Source organism: Protobothrops mucrosquamatus, unplaced genomic scaffold (assembly GCF_001527695.2).
Source record: "Protobothrops mucrosquamatus isolate PMUCROS unplaced genomic scaffold, P.Mucros_1.0 scaffold81, whole genome shotgun sequence".
Taxonomy (NCBI): Eukaryota; Metazoa; Chordata; class Lepidosauria; order Squamata; family Viperidae; genus Protobothrops; species Protobothrops mucrosquamatus.
The window spans coordinates 1,949,573-1,967,508 of NW_015386458.1; the positions used below are offsets into that span (position 1 = coordinate 1,949,573).

The 17,936-nt window shown below is 43.4% G+C and overlaps 1 protein-coding gene across 1 annotated transcript in view; it reads right to left on the reverse strand.

Annotated features, from left to right (window-relative positions):
* The window catches only part of CRHR2 (corticotropin releasing hormone receptor 2), a 98,409-nt gene that overhangs the window by 43,564 nt on the left and 36,909 nt on the right, over nt 1–17,936 (reverse strand). The window contains exon 3 of the mRNA XM_015812406.1: nt 10,361–10,446. Within this exon, the coding sequence (XP_015667892.1) occupies nt 10,361–10,446 (86 nt within the window). The remainder of the gene's footprint in view (nt 1–10,360; nt 10,447–17,936) is intronic.

Genomic DNA, 17,936 nt, shown 5'->3' on the forward strand with positions numbered 1-17,936 from the left:
AGTGCTAGAAGGAAGGAGGATTTGCAGAGTGAAGGAGAATGGGAGGAGGAGGAGGGGGGGGAAACTGTGGGTCCTTGGTGCTCTCTGAGCTTGCTTGTTTTCTTGCAGACGTTTCATGACCCAGCTAGGGAACATCATCAGTGCTAGAAGGAAGGAAGATTTGCAGAGGGAAGGAGAATGGGAGGAGGAGGGGGGGAGGAGAAGGAGGAGGAGGAGGAAGAGGAGGAGGAGGAGGAGGAGGAGGACTGTGGGTCCTGGTTGCTCTCTGAGCTTGCTTGTTTTCTTGCAGACGTTTCATGACCCAGCTAGGGAACATCATCTGTGCTGGTAAGGAATGCTGTTTGCTGTTGGTTTATATTCTGGTGGCTTGCCCTGTCAGTGTTTTTGGGGGTGGTCTTAGAGGTTTTTAAGTTGGGCTGTTGGCTTCTTTGGCAGTTTCTTGATTGGGGTATTGTTTACTTGATTGTTTACTTGATTTCATGAGGCAACTAGACTTTTTTGTTTTCCTTTGAAGACATTCCAAAGGTGCTTGGGTCTTTTTGTTCTCCTTAGGGCTGGGCGATAGTCCCTTTTGCACAGTCTATAGATGTTGTTAATGTCTATGTGTCTATTGAGGGCTGATCTATCAGAGTGCCAGACTTCTAGAAATTCCCTGACATTTTTAAACTTAGCTTGGTCTAGGATGGTCACATTTTCCCAATTGAAACTAGGGTCTATATGTTGTGAAATTAAAGAATTTTCATCATGTCTTCTGATTGCTAATTGGTGTTCTGCCAGTCTTCTGCCTATTTGTCCTACATAGTGATTGTTGCAGGCCTTACATTGTATGTTGTAAATGACTCCTGGTTTTTCTTCTTGGGTTGTTGTCTGGAATGTTTTGAAGGAACTTTTGTGGTTGTAGTAGTCTGTTTGGTTTCTTGATGTATGGCAATGAAATTCTTTCTAGGGTTTGTGTTGGTTATGCTGGATTGAGTTGAGTGGTCAAAGAGCTTTTGATAAAGTTCCATGGATATCCATTTTGTTGGAGTGGATTGGTTGCTAAATAAATGGTTGTTAAGGGTTATCTGTACAAGGTCACCAGGATGATGTGCTATCAAATTGTTTTTGACTCAAAGATATTTCCCTATAATGATCTGTCTCCACTCTGTCCCCATCACCATGTAAGTCAGTCCATCCACCATCTTCCAGTTCTCCTCTTCTTCTCTTTCCTTCCATTATTTCCAAGCATACAGGTAGTCCTTGACTTACAACAGTTCGTTTAGTGACTGTTCAAACTTACAACTACTGAAAAAAGTGACTTATGACAGTTTTTCAGTTATGACCCTTGCAGCATCCCCATGATCAAAAGTCGGACACTTGGCAACTGACTCACATTTATGACAGCTGCAATGTTCTGGGGTCATGTGAGCCCCTTTTGTGACCTTTTGAGAAGCAAAGCAAATAGGGAAGCCAGATTCACTTAACAACCGTGTTACTTACTTAACAACTTTAGTGATTCACTTAACAACTATGGCAAGAAAGGTAATAACATGGGGCAAAACGTCTCACTTAACAAGAGAAATTTTGGGTTCAATTGTGGCTGTAAGTCGAGGAGTACCTGTAATGATTTTTTCAAGGAATCTGGTTCTTTCCATTGGTTGACTAATTATATGAAGTCAACGTTGACCCTTGCCAACCACCAAGGCAAAGCTTCGCTATGATGATCAGTATCTAATTGAGTCTTTCAGTTCTTCTGACAGAGTCCCCATTGCCACTGTATCTGAGTCCATCCATCTTGCCACTGGTCATTCTCTTCTTTGCTTTCCTTCCATCTTTCCCAGCATCAGGGCCCTGTCCAGACAGCTGGCTCTCCAAATTAGGACAATCTGACACAATTTGTGTCTTGAGTGAGAGAACCAGATTATTACATTCACTTAGTTTCATATTTGAATGGACTTTTATTTTCATCTTTCTGAGCCAGTGTTCACACCAAAAGTTTTTTTGTTTAGAATTTGCAATTCCTGAGTTTTGGAAGTAAACCTTCTCCAAGATGATCTGTACTATACTGAGTCTTTCAGATCTTCCAACAGTGTCTCCATCACCACGTTCCACCTTGTTCCTGGTTTTCCCTTCTTCTCTTTCCTTCCAACATTCCCATCATTATGGATTTCTACAGAGAGTTAGGTCTTCATTCTGAATGATTATGTGCCACCATGTTGGTGATGACTCTCAGCAGCCACATGGGTAGACCTTCTCTAGAATGATCTATCCCCAAATGGGGTTTTTCCAATGATGCACCCATCACCACTACCATTACTGAATCCATCCACTTTGCTCTTCCTCTTCCTCTTCTTCTTCTTCTTCTTCTTCTTCTTCTTCTTCTTCTTCTTCTTCTTCTTCTTCTTCTTCTTCTTCTTCTTCTTCTTCTTCTTCTTCTTCTTCTTCTTCTTCTTCTTCTTCTTCTTCTTCTTCTTCTTTCTTCTCCTCCTCCTCCTCCTCCTTCTCTTTTCTTCCATCTTTCCCAGTATTATTGACTTTTCAAGGAAGATGGGTCTTTGTATTGATTGATTGGTGATGAGCCACTATCCATGATGTGTCTACACTAATAACCTGATAGACCAATCTTCTCCTGGATTATCTGTCCTCAACTGATCCTTCACATGTTCCATTGGTGCCTCCCATCTCCACTGTAACCAATGTAAGTCCATTCACCTTCTGTTGGTTGTCCCTTCTTCTTTTTCCTTTGACCTTTTCCACTATTGTGGTCTTTCTCAGCGTGCTAAGTCTTTACATTGAATGAATTGGATGCCATCAGGTTGGTGACTCTTAGTGACCACTGGCTCTTCTGATCTTCCAGGGGTTCCACCATCATCACAACCATAACTGGGTCCATCCACTCTGCTGCTGGTTATCCTCTTCCTCTCTTTCCTTCTACCTTCCTCAGCTTTGATGTCTTCTCCAGAGAGCTGGATCTTCACGTCATGTGTCCAAAGTAGGATAATTTGAGCCTGGTCATTTGTGCCTCAAGGGAGAATCCATGGGTTGATTTCTTTAATGATCCTTTGGACACACCGACCAGAATTGTTCCTCAAGAGTAACCATTCAATCACTGAATTTGGCATGGCTATTTTAAAACTGCAGCAGACGGAAGCTGCATCTGTGCCTCCGTGCACTTTGAAGCATCCTTCTGCTTTTGATCCTAATAAGCTACAAAGCACAATTTACACAGGAAAATGAATGTCTGAGTTGGATAATAATAGTAACAATCTATTTGCATATCATTTCTCTGGATGTTTTTGTTACAGAGAGTTGGAATGTTAACAGAGAATATTCCTTGCATGCCCTCATCAAAATAATCCAAAAACGCTTTATTTCTATCTCTAGACATTAAATTATATTTATACAAATTCAGGAGATGGATGGGAATAAATACTGCTTTTAAAAATTCAGAGATAACACGTTTTTCTGGCAACAAGTCAGCTTAGGCAATGTATGCCAACTCTTAAGATTAACAACTAATAAACCGCAATAAAAGGTCATTCTAAACAGGAAAAAAAAACCCTGAGCTTTAATCAAAGATGAGATTTCTGACAAATGTTTGGCTACAAATGCATCTGAACTCTAAAACACTCAGGGAATATTCCATGTTTGATATTTATCAAGTCCTTTTAGCAAACCCAAAGGGCAAAAGAACTAACAAACGAAATCGTGAGTACCTTTCAAACTGAGATAACTTTGGGGAACATTTCCAGTTTAAGGACTGTCTAGCTGAAAAGGACATTCCACACCCCAGGGACAAGAGGTTTTGGAAAGGAGGCACTCAAAGTTTGGCAACACTCACAATGCGATCAAAGAGATTTAAGAATAGGTTCAACCCCAGGTGCGGTTGAAAAACCACACAAAAACCTGGAAATCTCCATGCGGGGACCACATTTGCTCATTATCAGATAGATCTTCAACACAATCTCTTCGGCTCACTCAATAACCTTGACTGGCTTATTATTAGACATTTTTATCCTGCCTTTATTAACTTATGTGCAGCTAGTCCTTGACTTACAACAGTTCATTTGGTAACTATTCAAAGTTAACAACGGCACTGAAAAAAGTGACTTATGATCATTTTCCACACTTATGACTATTGCAGCATCCCCATGGTCACGTGATCAAAACTCAGACGCTTGGCAACTGACTCATACTTATGACGGTCACAGAGTACCAGGGTCGTGTGATGCCCTTTTGTGACCTTTTGACAAGCAAAGTCAATGGGGAAAACAGATTCACTAAACAACCATTTTACTAAATTAATTACAGTGAGTCACTTGACATCTCTGGCAAAATGGTCGTAAAATGGGGCAAAACTCACTTAACTGTCTCACTTAGCAACAGAAATATTGGGATCAATTGTCGTCCTAAGTTTAGGACTACCTAGAGCTTAAAAGTGGCAAACACATATAATACTCCTTTCTCATCTTCTTTTTCTCCACACCAAGAACCCTGTGAGGTGGGCTGGGCTGAAAGAGAGGGGTTGGCTCAAAGTTATCCGATCGGTTTTCATCGTTTTTTCATCGGTTTTCATGCCTAAGGTGGGACTAGGCCAGGGGTAGGCCACCTTGGCTATTTTATGACTCGTGGACTTCAACTCCCAGAATTCCTGAGCCAGCATGGCTCAGCTTGGAAATTCTCCCTTTCCCCTCAGCGTGGCTGGCTCAGGAATTCTGGGAGTTGAAGTCCACGAGTCATAAAAGAGCCAAGGTGGCCTAGCACTGGACTAGAACAAACTGTCTCATGCTAATTGGCCGAAATGCAACTAGCCCGCTTCATGAAGTTTAAGATGATTCCTCACACACACCCCGTCTTTTGTAATATGAAAATAATTTCATAAATACTACTTTAGCTAATGGTACCACAAATAAATAATTAATAATAATAAAAAATGTAATATTTAAAATATGAAAAATGTAATACTTAATATACAGCTATTCCTCAACATATGACTGCAACCGGAACCATGATCTCTGTTTTTAAGCAAGATAGTTGTTAAATCAGTTGTGCTAACTTTCATGACTTTTATTTCTATGGTTGTTAAGCAAATCACCACAGTGAATTGTAAGGTTGTTAAGTGAGTCCAGCTTCCTCCATCGAACGTGGCAGAGAAGGTCGAAAAATGGGGATCACATGACCTGGAACGCTGCAATTGTCGTAAATAACACTGCGGTTGCTAAGCACCCAAATTTGATCATTTGATTTTTTTTTCCAGTTGAGTTTGAGTGCTAACAAGAGCACTGACTGGTTTAGGTAGTCCTCGATTTATGACCACAATTGAGTCCGAAATTTCCATTGCTAAACAAGACAGTTGTTAAGTGAGTTTTGCCCCATTTTACAACCTTTCCAGCCACAGTTGTTAAGTGAATCACTGCAGTTGTATAGTTAGTAACATGGTTGTTAAGTGAATCTGGCTTCCCCCATTGACTTTGCTTGTCAGAAGGTTGCAAAAGGGATCATGTAACCCTGGGACGTTGCAACCGTCATAAGTACATGCCAGTTGCCAAAGAGCCGAACTTTGATCATGTGACCATGGGGATGATGTAATGGTCGTAAGTGAAAAAAACTTTCATAAGTCACTTTTTCAATGTCTTTGTAACTTCAAACGGGCATTAAATGTAAAGTTGTATGTTGAGGACCACCTGTATTTGTTTGGACATTGGTGAATTTTAGCTGCAAGGTTTCAGGTTCAGTCTGTTCCCATAGACCAGACATGTCAAACACAAGGCCCGGGGGCCGGATGCGCCCTGCGAAGTGGTTTCATGTGGCCTGCGAAGCCATCCTGGAAACAGTGAGGGAACGGCCCCCGCTGCCTTGGCCCTGGCCCAGGCCAGCCGGGAGCCAAGATACAATTTTGTGGTGGCCATCTATGCTGAAACGCATTCAGTCTTAGCTCCACAAGGCCGTCCGGAAACAGCGAGGAACCAGCCCCTGCCGTGTCAGCCCCGCCCCCTGGGTGCATGCTGGGAAGGTGTCACCCTTTGTGAGGAATGAAGAAATGGACCATGCCTTGGCACTTGCCCCGGTCCCACCCCCTTCTGCCAGAGACCCTCAGATCTCTCCCACTCCTGCCCAGGCCCCCACAGGCACCCTTGACGCAAACGATGTAGAGCTGGCCATGCCCACCCAGTAGGCCACACCCACTCCATCCACGGCCACCCAGTAGGTCGCACCCACCTTGGCCACACCCACCTGCCCTCCCCGAAGGCAACCACAATGCTGATGCAGCCCTCAATGAAATTGAGTTTGACACCCCTGCCATAGACCAAGGTCTTCAAACTTGGTCCTTTTATGACTTGTGGACTTCAACTCCCAGAATTCCTCAGCCAGGCAAGAGGAATTCTGGGAGTTGAAGTCCACAAATCATAAAAGGGCCAAGTTTGAAGACCCCTGCCATAGACCCTCAGCCATTTATTGACCTCTTGGATAGACCGATCAACCCTTAGGAGTTGATACTGACCACTTCGGAGAACTTTGATTATGAGGATCATTACGTTTCTGTATCTTTCTTTCTCCTGGTTAGTTGCATTTGTACAATATTAGACCAATCAATTAGATTAGACGGGATCTTGGAGATCTTCTAGTCCAGCCCCCTGCTCAAGCAGAAGACCCTATACCATTTCAGACAGGTGGCTGTCCAGTTTGTTCTTAAAAAGCTCCAGTGATGGAGCACTCACAACTTCTAGAGGTAAGTAGTTCCATTGATTAATTGTCCTCACTGTTAGGAAGTTTCTCCTTAGTTCCAAGTTGCTTCTCTCCTTGATTAGTTTCCATCCATTGTTTCTTGTCCTGCCTTCAGGTGCTTTGGAAAATAAGTTCCTTTGTGGCAGCACCTCAGATACTGGAATACTGTTATCATGTCACCCCTAGTCCTTTTTCTCTCTCTAAACTAGCTATACCCAAATTCTGCAGCCGTTCTTCATGTTTTAGTCTCCAGACCTTTAATCATTTTAGTTGCTCTTCTCTGCACTTTTTCCAAAGCCTCAACATCTTTTTCATAATGTGGTGCCCAGTTAAAGATCCAGCAATCAATTAAAGATTAATTTAATTCAATTAAATCAATTAAAGATCCAGCAGGCTGTTCAAAATAAAAATGGTGATTATTTTCAGGGGAAGTCAGATCTCAACCTCTAAGTATTTTCTAAGATCTGTACGGATCTGTACTCTTGAAGTCCAAAAAGAAAGTTCACTTTTTCTTTTGATTAGATTACATTAGATAGATGAGACAACTTTTATTGTAATTTTTTCCCCCTGTGGGCACAATGGCGCACATTAAAAATGAAATTGAGCTGCTTGCTCTCAAGTGTACACATACATAACACACATTTAAAGCATGCTATGTACAACATATGTATAGACCTACATCCTTACATATAAGTAACATATAAATATTAATCACATATTTTTGGCCTTGTGTAATTGTAATTGTTCAATTTATTTTTCATTCTTCCTAGCAGGAGCACTTAGATGATGTGGTCATGCCTAAGATGCTCAGTGCAGACACCTCATCAAAGGCACATCCTTGTTTACATGAAGCGGGCACAGCAGCGCCTGCATTTTCTGCGTCGCATGAGAAAAGCACATCTTCCCCTGTCCTGACCACTTTCCACAGAGGGACGATCAAGAGCATCCTGTCATATTGCATTAATGCAGAGATCCCCAACCTATGGGTTGTGATCCCCAACCTATGGCTTCTTGGCCACTGGGCCATGTGAGTGGCTGGCCAGTGTGGGTGTGCATCTGCGTGCATGCATCTTTCCTTGTGCTGGCGCTAGCTGAGCTATGAGCCGCGAGCCGGCACTAGTTCAGCCGCGAGTCTCTCACCGGTGCTAGCTGAGGCACGAGCCTCTTGCTGGCGCTAGCTGAGCTGTAAGCTGTGTGCCGGGGCTAGCCGAGCCACGAGCCACATGCCAGCGCTAGTTGAAGTGCGAGCCGGTGCTAGCTGAGCCGTGCGCCGGTGCTAGCAGCCCCATTTGTGGAGCTCATATGCTCACAGCCCCATTCGCACGCATGTACACACGGCCACATTTGCCTGTGTGCGTATGCGTGCATAAAGGTGCCTGCCCCTCCCTTTCCCACCAGGCCCCAACCCAGAAAGGGTTGGCGGCCCGGCATTATTGTCTGGTTTGGTAGCATTACTGCTTCGGAAGGAAGGCGGCAGAGGGAGTGGTGAGGATGGCTGAAAAGATAATTGGCAATTCCCTCCCTTCCATCCAGGATGTGGCACATAAGTGTTGCTTGAGCAGGGTCCGCAAGATTGTCTGGGACACTACACATCCTCTCTATGATTGCTTCCAGCTTTGTGGTATTCGAATACAGGGCTTTTTTCGTCACGAAAACTGACACCGGACCCAGAACAACACAGTACGCCACCACCATTCACCCTCACCAGACCCAAACCCAAGCCCAAACCCATCCCTCAGACGAAATGCAACCACCACCCAGAAGCCAAACCACGACGACACCACCAGCTGTTGCACCTCCCTCCGACCCCCACACAAAGCAAACGGACACACGCCATGAACACAGAGCTAGACCGCAAACTCGGAGCCAAACCAAAGCCCAGTATGCTACATCACAGCCTTTTGTTCTGGACATCACATCACAGAACTCAGGAGGTTACAACGCTAAAGTTCAGGATGTTACAACACAGCCAACCACCCAGGATGTTGCAACAGAAAACTCAGGATATCACTACACTAGATCTCAGGATGTAATCACATAACCCATTAGCCAGGTCGTTATAACACAAAAGACTAATGGGCACACAGCCAGCACCTCAACTACTCAGGATGTTACGAAACAGCCAAACAATCCGCAAACAATAACTCCCACACAGCCAACCAACCCACCTACAGCAACTAAGCCAGCACTCCACACACCCCCACCCAATATTTATAGAGAGACGGCAGCTCCGATCACACTTTGCTCGCACAAGCACAAAGCCGAAGATCCCAGCCTGAAGGTGACGAGTGGGACCTCGTCGAGATATATATATATATATATATATTTCTGAGGTTTTCGCGGGTGTTTGTATGTAGGTCTTTGGTTATTCGGGTTTTCTCCTGCGTAAAATTGGAAGTGTCTTGGCGACGTTTCGATGAAGTCCCATTCGTCATCTTCAGGCTGGTGTTTTCAGCTTCGTGCTTCTAGGAGTAATGTGTGATCGTAGCTGTTTCTTCCTTTTAACTGCCAGTGGGGTTTGAACTGATTGGGTGGGAGCTTGGCTGTGTTCTGATTGGGTGGAGGTGTGTTCTGATTGGTTAAGGAGCTTGGCTGTGCTCTGATTGGATGGGGGGTTGGTTGTGCTCTGATTGGCTGGGAGAGTGTTCTGTTTGGGTGGGGGCTTTGTTGTGCTCAGGTTAGTCTGAGTTGCAGGGGGATTTGAGATGGTGATCTTCGTTGCTGTTGTTTGGCTTCGTGTTCGTGGTCGTGTCACATCTTTATGGTGGGTGTCAGTTTGCTTCATGTATGGATTGGAGGGGTTTAAAGTGGCTAATGATGCAGCTGTGGACTGGCTTCTAGTTTGTGGTCGTGCCTCATCATCTGTGTGGGTTTGGGTTTGCTTTTTGAGTGGATGTGTGGTGGTGACATCCTGTGTGGTTTTCGTGAGTGTGGGTCTGGTGTCATTCTTTATGTTAGGGACTCGTTTGCCAATAAGGGCGGGTTTCCAAATGGCTGGTAGGCGGGAGGTATCATCTCGTTTATTCATGCTGTGTGGGCGTTTTTCTATCTCGATGGCTTCTCTGATTATTCTGTTGTTAAAGTGTTCAGTTTTGGCGATAGTTCAGAACACAGCCAAGCTCCCACCCAATCAGTTCAAACCCCACTGGCAGTTAAAAAGAAGAAACAGCTGCGACCACACATTACTCCTAGAAGCACGAAGCTGAAAACACCAGCCTGAAGATGACGAATGGGACTTCGTCAAAACGTCGCCAAGACACTTCCAATTTTACACGGGAGAAAACCCGAATAATCAAAGACCTACATACAAACACCCGCGAAAACCTCAGAAAACATATATAGAGCGGGCAACAGATTTTCATTTTTAATGTGTGCCAGTGTATTCAGAGTAAAAAAATACAATAAAAGTTATCTTATCTTATGTCTAGTGCATGCAAAAGATTTTGAATGTGAGGCTGCAACTAGCACCTTACAGATTTTGACCTTCTTTCTAGATGCACCTTCTTAGAAAGTGTAGAAAAAAAATTGAAGATGGTAGGTGCAATCACATGATCAAAAGGGGCAAGGCTTCAATCCATCTTGGTGTCTTTGAGCCCGTCTGCACACCACCTCCTCCCTCCAGCCAGGAAAACCAATCAATGGGAGATCAACGTACCTCTTCGTCGAGAATCGGTTCACACTGCGTGTAATTCACTTTGAAAGCCCATGTCCCGTTTTCCATGCATTCTCGATATGCATTTCCTAACGGGAGGAAAGAAACACCAACAGAAACATTAAGCCAACTTCCAAACAAAATAACACAACTCTGACTTAAAACAGAATAAAAGTCTGAAATATGGAAACCAGCCCTGCCCTCACTCAGAAGCTTTGCCAAAGGGCTGCAAATATGACAAAAAAAATTGTAATTTTCTGCCAAAGTGACATTGACTACATATGCACTGGGGAAAAGGGATGTGAGCAAAGGCCTTGAGCCAATATTTCAAGAATTTGAAACAGGAAGAAAATGCACCATGCTGTCATATTGAGATAATTTCTCAAATATGTAAAGATACGCCTTGACTTACAACTGCAAATGGGATTTGAATTTCCAATGCTGATCAAGGTGGTTGTTAAATTTCATTTCATTTTATTTTATGATCTTTTTTACCATAGTTGTTAAGTGGATTACACTGTCGTTAAATGAATGCAGCTTCCCATTGACTTTGCTTGTCAGAAGCTTGCAAACGGCAATCACATGTCTCTAGAATGTTGAAACTGTCATAAGTACATGTCTGTTTCCAAGCACCCAAATTTTTGACCATGTGACTGTAAGGATGCTACGATGGTCATAAGCGTGAGGACTGGTTGTAAGTCACTTTTCTAAGTGCCACGACAATTCTGAATGGTTATAAGTTGAGGACTACCTGTATGACAATATAATAAGACCCAGTGCTGTTGTTAACTTTGAACGGTCACTAAATGAATGGTTATAAAGCAAGGACGACCTGTACACTTTCTTTTAAAGGAGAATGACCCAGCAGCAGCTCTCTGCTTACGTTTTTTTTGTGCTGCTATGACGCCATTTTGCCTTTTTTGACCTCCCTCCCGTGAACTCTACCCTTCTGCAGACAGCTTTCAACAGAATCCATTTTTCTGCCCATTTTCATTTTCTCCACCCATGAATAATCATGAGGAATGCAGAGAAGCTGTTTTCTTGAATATTAGATTTACCGTAAAAGGTTCACATTTCCTAAATCATCTCAAATTAGAAAAGATATAATTTGGGGAGATCAAAACTTGTTTCAATAATAATAATAATAATAATAATAATGATGATGATGATGATGATGATGATGATGATGATGATGTTGGAAGGGACCTTGGAGGTCATCAAGTCCAACCCCCTGCTGAGGCAGGTAACCCTATACCATTTCGGACAAATGGCCATCCAGTCTCTTCTTAAAAACGTCCAGTGTTGGAGCATTCACCGCTTCTGGAGGCAGGTTGTTCCACTGGTTAATTGTTCTAACTGTCAGGAAGTTTCTCCTTAGTTCTAGGTTGCTTCTCAAGTCTGTCCAGATCCTTCTGTATCCTAAGCCTGTCTTCTGGAGTGTTGGCTATTACTGCCGGCTTGGTGTCGTCTGCAAATTTGATGAGTTCCCCATCTATCCCCTCATCCAAATCGTTGATGAAGATGTTGAAGAGCACTGGGCCCAGAACAGAGTCCTGGGGCACCCCACTACACACTTCCCTCCATGTAGATGCGGTTCCATTGAGGACCTCTCGCTGAGTACGGCCGGTCAGCCAGCTACAGATCCATCTGGTGGTGGTGCTGTCTAACCCACATTTTTCTATCTTCTCAAGTAGTAGGTTGTGATCTACTTTGTCAAATGCCTTACTGAAGTCCAAGTAAATTATATCCACAGCATTCCTCTGGTCCACTAATTTTGTCACCTGGTCAAAGAATGCAATAAGATTTGTCTGGCATGATCCATTTTTGACAAACGCATGTTGGCTTTTAGTAATGACTTTGTGAAACAGAGACATGCAGAACACACATACAAACACACACACACACACACACACACGACAAGCATAAAATTATGATAATCGTGACATTTTAAAAAATTGAATTGTATCAATTGTTGTAATTGTTTAACCCATTTCTAAGTGACAGGACTTTTCTTTCCATCTAAGGAATTAATTTTTAAGCATCCGGCCCCCTCACATTGTTTTGCCAGCAAAATAAAAACCCATAAATCCATTTCCTCAGTGATGAATATATTCATGTTGAAGGCAGACTATCTATAATCTAATTTTTATTATGATTCACACAGATTTGAACAAGAAGGAGGTGGACTTTTTTTGAGAAAGAGAAAATAAATGATTTATTTTCTCCACAGAGGGTGGAATGGGGGTGAAGTAGAAATCAATGCTTATAGTTAGAATATAGTTTCTAATGGCAACGGTCTGGCTTTCTCTTTTGCCATTCCAGACAAGCAAATTCAAGTAGTCCTCAACTTATGACCAAAGAGAGAACTAACCTAGAACTAATGAGAAATTTCCTAATAGTGAAAGCAATCAACCAATGGAATAACTTACCACCGGAAGTTGAGAGTGCTCCATCACTGGAAGTTTTCAAGAAGAGATTGGACAGCCATTCATCTGGAGTGGTCTCCTGCTTGAGCAGGGGGTTGGACTAGATGACCTCCAAAGGTCTCTTCCAACTCTGTTGTTCTATGTTCTACTTCCATTGCTATGCAGCATTCTTAAGTGAGTTGTGTCCGATTCTATGACTATTTTTGCCATGGTTTTAAAGCAAATCACTGTGGTTGTTAAGTGAATCACGCTGTCATTAAGCAAATCTGGTCTCCCCGTTTACTTTGCTTGTCGCAAACCATCTGGGAAGGTCGCAAATGGCAGTCATGGGATCAAAGGATTCAGCAACCTTCGTAAACGCCTGCTGGTTGACAAGTATCTGAATTTTGATAAGGCAACGATGGAAATGTTGCAATGGTCGTTAAGTCCGAGGACTGTTTGTAAGTCACTTAGTTCAGGGCTGTTGTAACTTTGAATAGGTGCTTAAGAAATGGGGTTGTAAGTTGAGGATTACCTGTATTTCTTCAATATCTATTAAATTTCAGGTTTGGATTAAAAAATCTTTGCTAAGGAAATCATTATTCTGGTTGCTACTACACCGATGGGACAGAGAATAGAACAGAACAAAGCAGAGCAGAGCAGAACAGAATAAGAGAAAATTTAGAATAGAGTAGAGTAGAGTAGAGTAGAGTAGGAGAGGACAGGACAGGACAGGACAGGACAGTGAATCCAACTTCCCCATTTACTTTGTTTGTCAGAAGGTCACAAAAGGGGATCTTATGACCCCGGGACACTACAAGTCATAAATACAAGTCAGTGGCCAAAATTTTGATCATGTGACCATGAGGATGTTGCACCGGTTATAAGTCCTGTTTGTGTCAGAGGCACAGTTTAAAGCACTTCCAGGTTCAAAGATTAGCCGGTGACATCACTGTTGCCCAGGAGACGCCCGTGGGGGGCTCCTTTCATGTTCCTACCAAGGAGCTGGAGCGAAGAACAGGAGCTCACCCTGCCACGCAGCAGCACTCAAACGCGAGCTTGCTAGCCTCCAACCCAGCGTCCTAACAACGTGAGCCACCACACTCCACAGTTGTGTAAAAAATGATCATAGATGAATGAAGCACAATATTTGTAGTTCCGGGTTGAGGACCAAGGACGCCTCATTTAAGCCCTGATCATAAATCACTTTTTTCAGTGCCATTTGAATGGTCACTAAACAAATGGCTGTAATTCAAGGACTACCTGTATTTCAAGTGACAGGATCTGACGTTCCCAACATCTCAATTCTTGCGGGAAAAAAGTCCACCCCAAGAAGCTTCCGATGTGAAACAAACAAGATTTAATCAGATGCACTCTTAGAATCTCTTAGAATAGAATAGAGCTGGAGGGGACCTTTGAGGTCTTCTAGTCCAACCCCCTGCTCAAGCAGAAGACCCTATATCATTTCAGAAAGTGGCTGTCCAGTCTCTTCTTAAAAGCCTTCAGTGATGAAGCACCCACAATTTTTGGTAGCAAGTTGTTCCACCGGTTAACTGTTAGGAAGTTTCTCTTAATTCCAAGCTGCTTCTCTTCTTGATTAGTTTTCATCCATCCGTTTCTTGTCTTGTCTTCTGGTGCTTTGGAAAATAAATTGACCCCCTCTTCTTTGCGGCAGCCCCTCAAAAACTGGAATACTGCTATCATGTCTCCCCTAGTCCTTCTTTTCTCTAGACCAGCGGTTCTGTTGGATACCCAGCACTGGGGTAAACCCCAGCTAGCTGGTAAAGTGCCCCCAGCGGTTCGTTCCGACAGGCGGTAAAAAAGGGGGAAAAGGCCGCCCACGGAATGGAGGGAACTCGACCCGGTCGACCACCAGCCGGACGAGGCAGAGACGGCGAACGGTCGATGCGGAGCCGGCCGCGTCCCCCGCCTACCACGCATGCACGGCGCTCCCGGGCAGGGAAAGTCCTCGACTTACAACCGGTTGGGTAGTCCTCGACTTACGACCGGTTTAGTCCTTGACTTATGACCGGTTGGGGTCGCGGCATTAAAAAGGTTGAGAACCACTGCTCTAGACCGGTCAAACCCAAATCATGCAACCGTTCTTCCTGTGTTTTAGTCTCCAGGCCTTTAATCATCTAAGCTGCTCTTCTCTGCACTTTTTCCAAAGTCTCAACATCTTTTTTGTAGTGTGGTGACCAAAACTGGATGCAGTTTTGACATTCTGACAAGCCTAAACTTCTTTGACTTGTTTTCGAGATGGCCCTTAGCCCTGACCGCAAAAAGGACCTTCCTTGCCAATTTGCAGCTCATACTTACTAACCAAATTTTATCAGTCCCAGAAAATAAATCCAAAGCTCTGGGATTTAGCTGCATCTCCAGCAGGCGGGGAAGATCCTTGCTTGCCTGTATTCCAGCAGCTGGAGGCCAGTAGTTTAAGAAGGGATGAATCCAAGTGGTAAATTTTAAATTATTGTGACATATTTTGCATTGTAGCCACTTAGGAGAAATCAAATTATGATTGAGAGGTGTAGAAGCAGAAAGCACCAGGACCTGAGGGCTGTGTGTCAATTATTTTCTGACCAGGGTTCATAGCTGGTCACCATAATTAAGGTGAGGAGACATGTTCTCAACTTTAGTTATGCATAGCTGTGAAAACAAGGCCGTAAACCTTGTTTATTGGGGGGATGAAACCACAAAATGTCTCGCAGACTAACATTGCCCATTAAAAATGTCCTTTCCATTCCAGGGGCATCGGGGGCGGTTGACCCTCAAAGAGAAACAGTTGGCTGAAAGGAAGCTGGATGTGATCTAGCTGGGCTTCCTCTAGCTGTCTTGAGCAAAATGAAAGCTATTTTCTCATAAAAACGTAATTTTAATAGTGGAATATCTGTACAAGATGTGGCAATAGCCAGTGCTTAGAGATAGTTATAATTTAAATCATGCATAATCATAATATGGTCCCCTTCTTTGCATAGTTAAACCTTTTTAATCTTTCTACCTACTTATTTGTCTGTCTGTCTATTGCTCTCTCTCTCTAATCTATCCTGTCTGTCAATCAGTCAGTCAGTCAGTCAGTCAGTCTGTCTGTCTGTCTGTCTGTCTATCTATCTATCTATCATCTATCTAATCTATCAAGTCTGTCTAACTATCCATCCACCTATCCATCCGTATCCATCCATGTATCCAATCTATGTCTGTTTATCATCTGTCTGTCTGTCTGTCTGTCTGTCAGTCTCTCTCTCTCTCTCTCTCTCCCCACCTAATCTATCAAGTCTGTTTATCTATCCATCTATCTATCCATCCATGTATTCAATCTATCTGTCTGTCTGTCTGTCTATCTATCTAATCTATCTAATCTATCAAGTCTGTCTATCCATCCATCTATCCATCCATGTATTCAATCTATCTAATCTGCCTGCCTGCCTGCCTGCCTGCCTGCCTGCCTGCCTGCCTGCCTGCCTGCCTGCCTGCCTGCCTGCCTGCCTGCCTGCCTGCCTGCCTGCCTGCCTGCCTACCTACCTACCTACCTATCTATCTATCTATCTATCTATCTATCTATCTAAATGAGGACCCAGATTATTGGGGGCAAATATGCTGACTGTAAACTGCTTAGAGAGGGCTGTAAAGCACTGTGAAGCGGTATTTAAGTCTAAGTACTATTGCTATCTACCTACCTACTTACCTATCTATCCCTACATACATCTCTCTCTCTCTCTCTCTCTCTCTCTCTCTCTCTCTCTCTCTCTCTCTCTCTCTCTGCATTCTGCCTTTATTATTTTTGCAAACAACCCATGAGGTGGGTTGGGCTGAGAGAGAGGGACTGACCCAAAGTCGTCCAGCTGATTTTTACATCAGAAAAATAAAGGTAGTCCTCAACTTACAACCACAATAGTTCTTAAGTACGAAGGTTGTTAAGTGAATCGTGCCCAACCTGATGACTTTTTTGCTAGGTTAGGCAAATGACTGCAATTTCTCACTTAGCAACATAAATTCTGAGCACAATTGTGGTCGTAAGTTGAGGACTGCCTGCGTCTTGTAACTTATCAACCATGGAAATAGCTGGTCTATTTTTGCCATCATCAAACCCCTGTAAAAATTAGCAGGTCAAAAGATTGCAGCTTCGTTTATATACAGAATCTGCAGTTGTGCCTGTCTCTCAAGTGGGAAGGAGAGGACTACCTGTAGGGTTTGCCTTCTTTCTTCTCAGAAAAATAACCAGTAATAAATTACTAGGAAATGAATGTCCTGATATTTGCATGACATTATCATAAAACTCATAATCGCAAACGACAACTTGAACCAGCCGGTGCCCACTGAAAAATTCCTTAGAGTGCTGCTCCAGCCTTCACTTTCTTGCGAAGGATATTTTTTTTACATCTATCGTTTTCTTGGTGTCAGTTCCTCCCTTGACTTTTCAAAAGAATAGGCCCCTTTATTTCTGTAGCTTGCAAGTTCTTTGCTGCCAAGGTCACCTCCCACCTCTCTCCGGTGTTCAAGTCTGTATTTTTAGAAACCTTGATATCCTCACATCCATTCGGCCCACGTAGCTATCCTCACAACCCCAAAACGCATTAAGGATGCTGAACCACATTTTAAGATGGGTTTGATCTCTCCGTGAAGGTCAGATCTTGAAACCTTGAGCTAAAGTTGACTACAATCACTTGTGCCCAAGTCACCTCCAGACTGGACTACAGGTAGTCCTTGACTTACAACCAGGTTACAACAGCACTGTCCTCGAAGTTACAACAGCGCTGAAAAAGTAATTACCGTTTTTCACACTTACGACCGTTGCAGCATCCCCGTGGTCACGTGATCAAAATTCAGATGCTCGGCAACTGACTTGTATTTATGACGGTTGCAGTGTCCTGGGGTCACATGATCCTCTTTTGCAAACTTCTGACAAGCAAAGTCATTGGGGGAAGCCAGATTCACTTAACAACCCTGCTAATAACTTAACCCTGCAGTGATTCGCTTAACAACTGTGGCAAGAAAGGTCATTAAATGGGGCAAAACTCACTTAACAGCTGATTTGCTTAGCTCCAATGGTAATGAGAAAATCACCAATGGGGTTTGTCTTCTTTCTTCTTAGAAGACTAACAAGTAATAAATTTGTTAGTTAATTGTGGTCATAAGTTGAGGACTACCTGCAGAAAATAACTTGGTATGAAGGA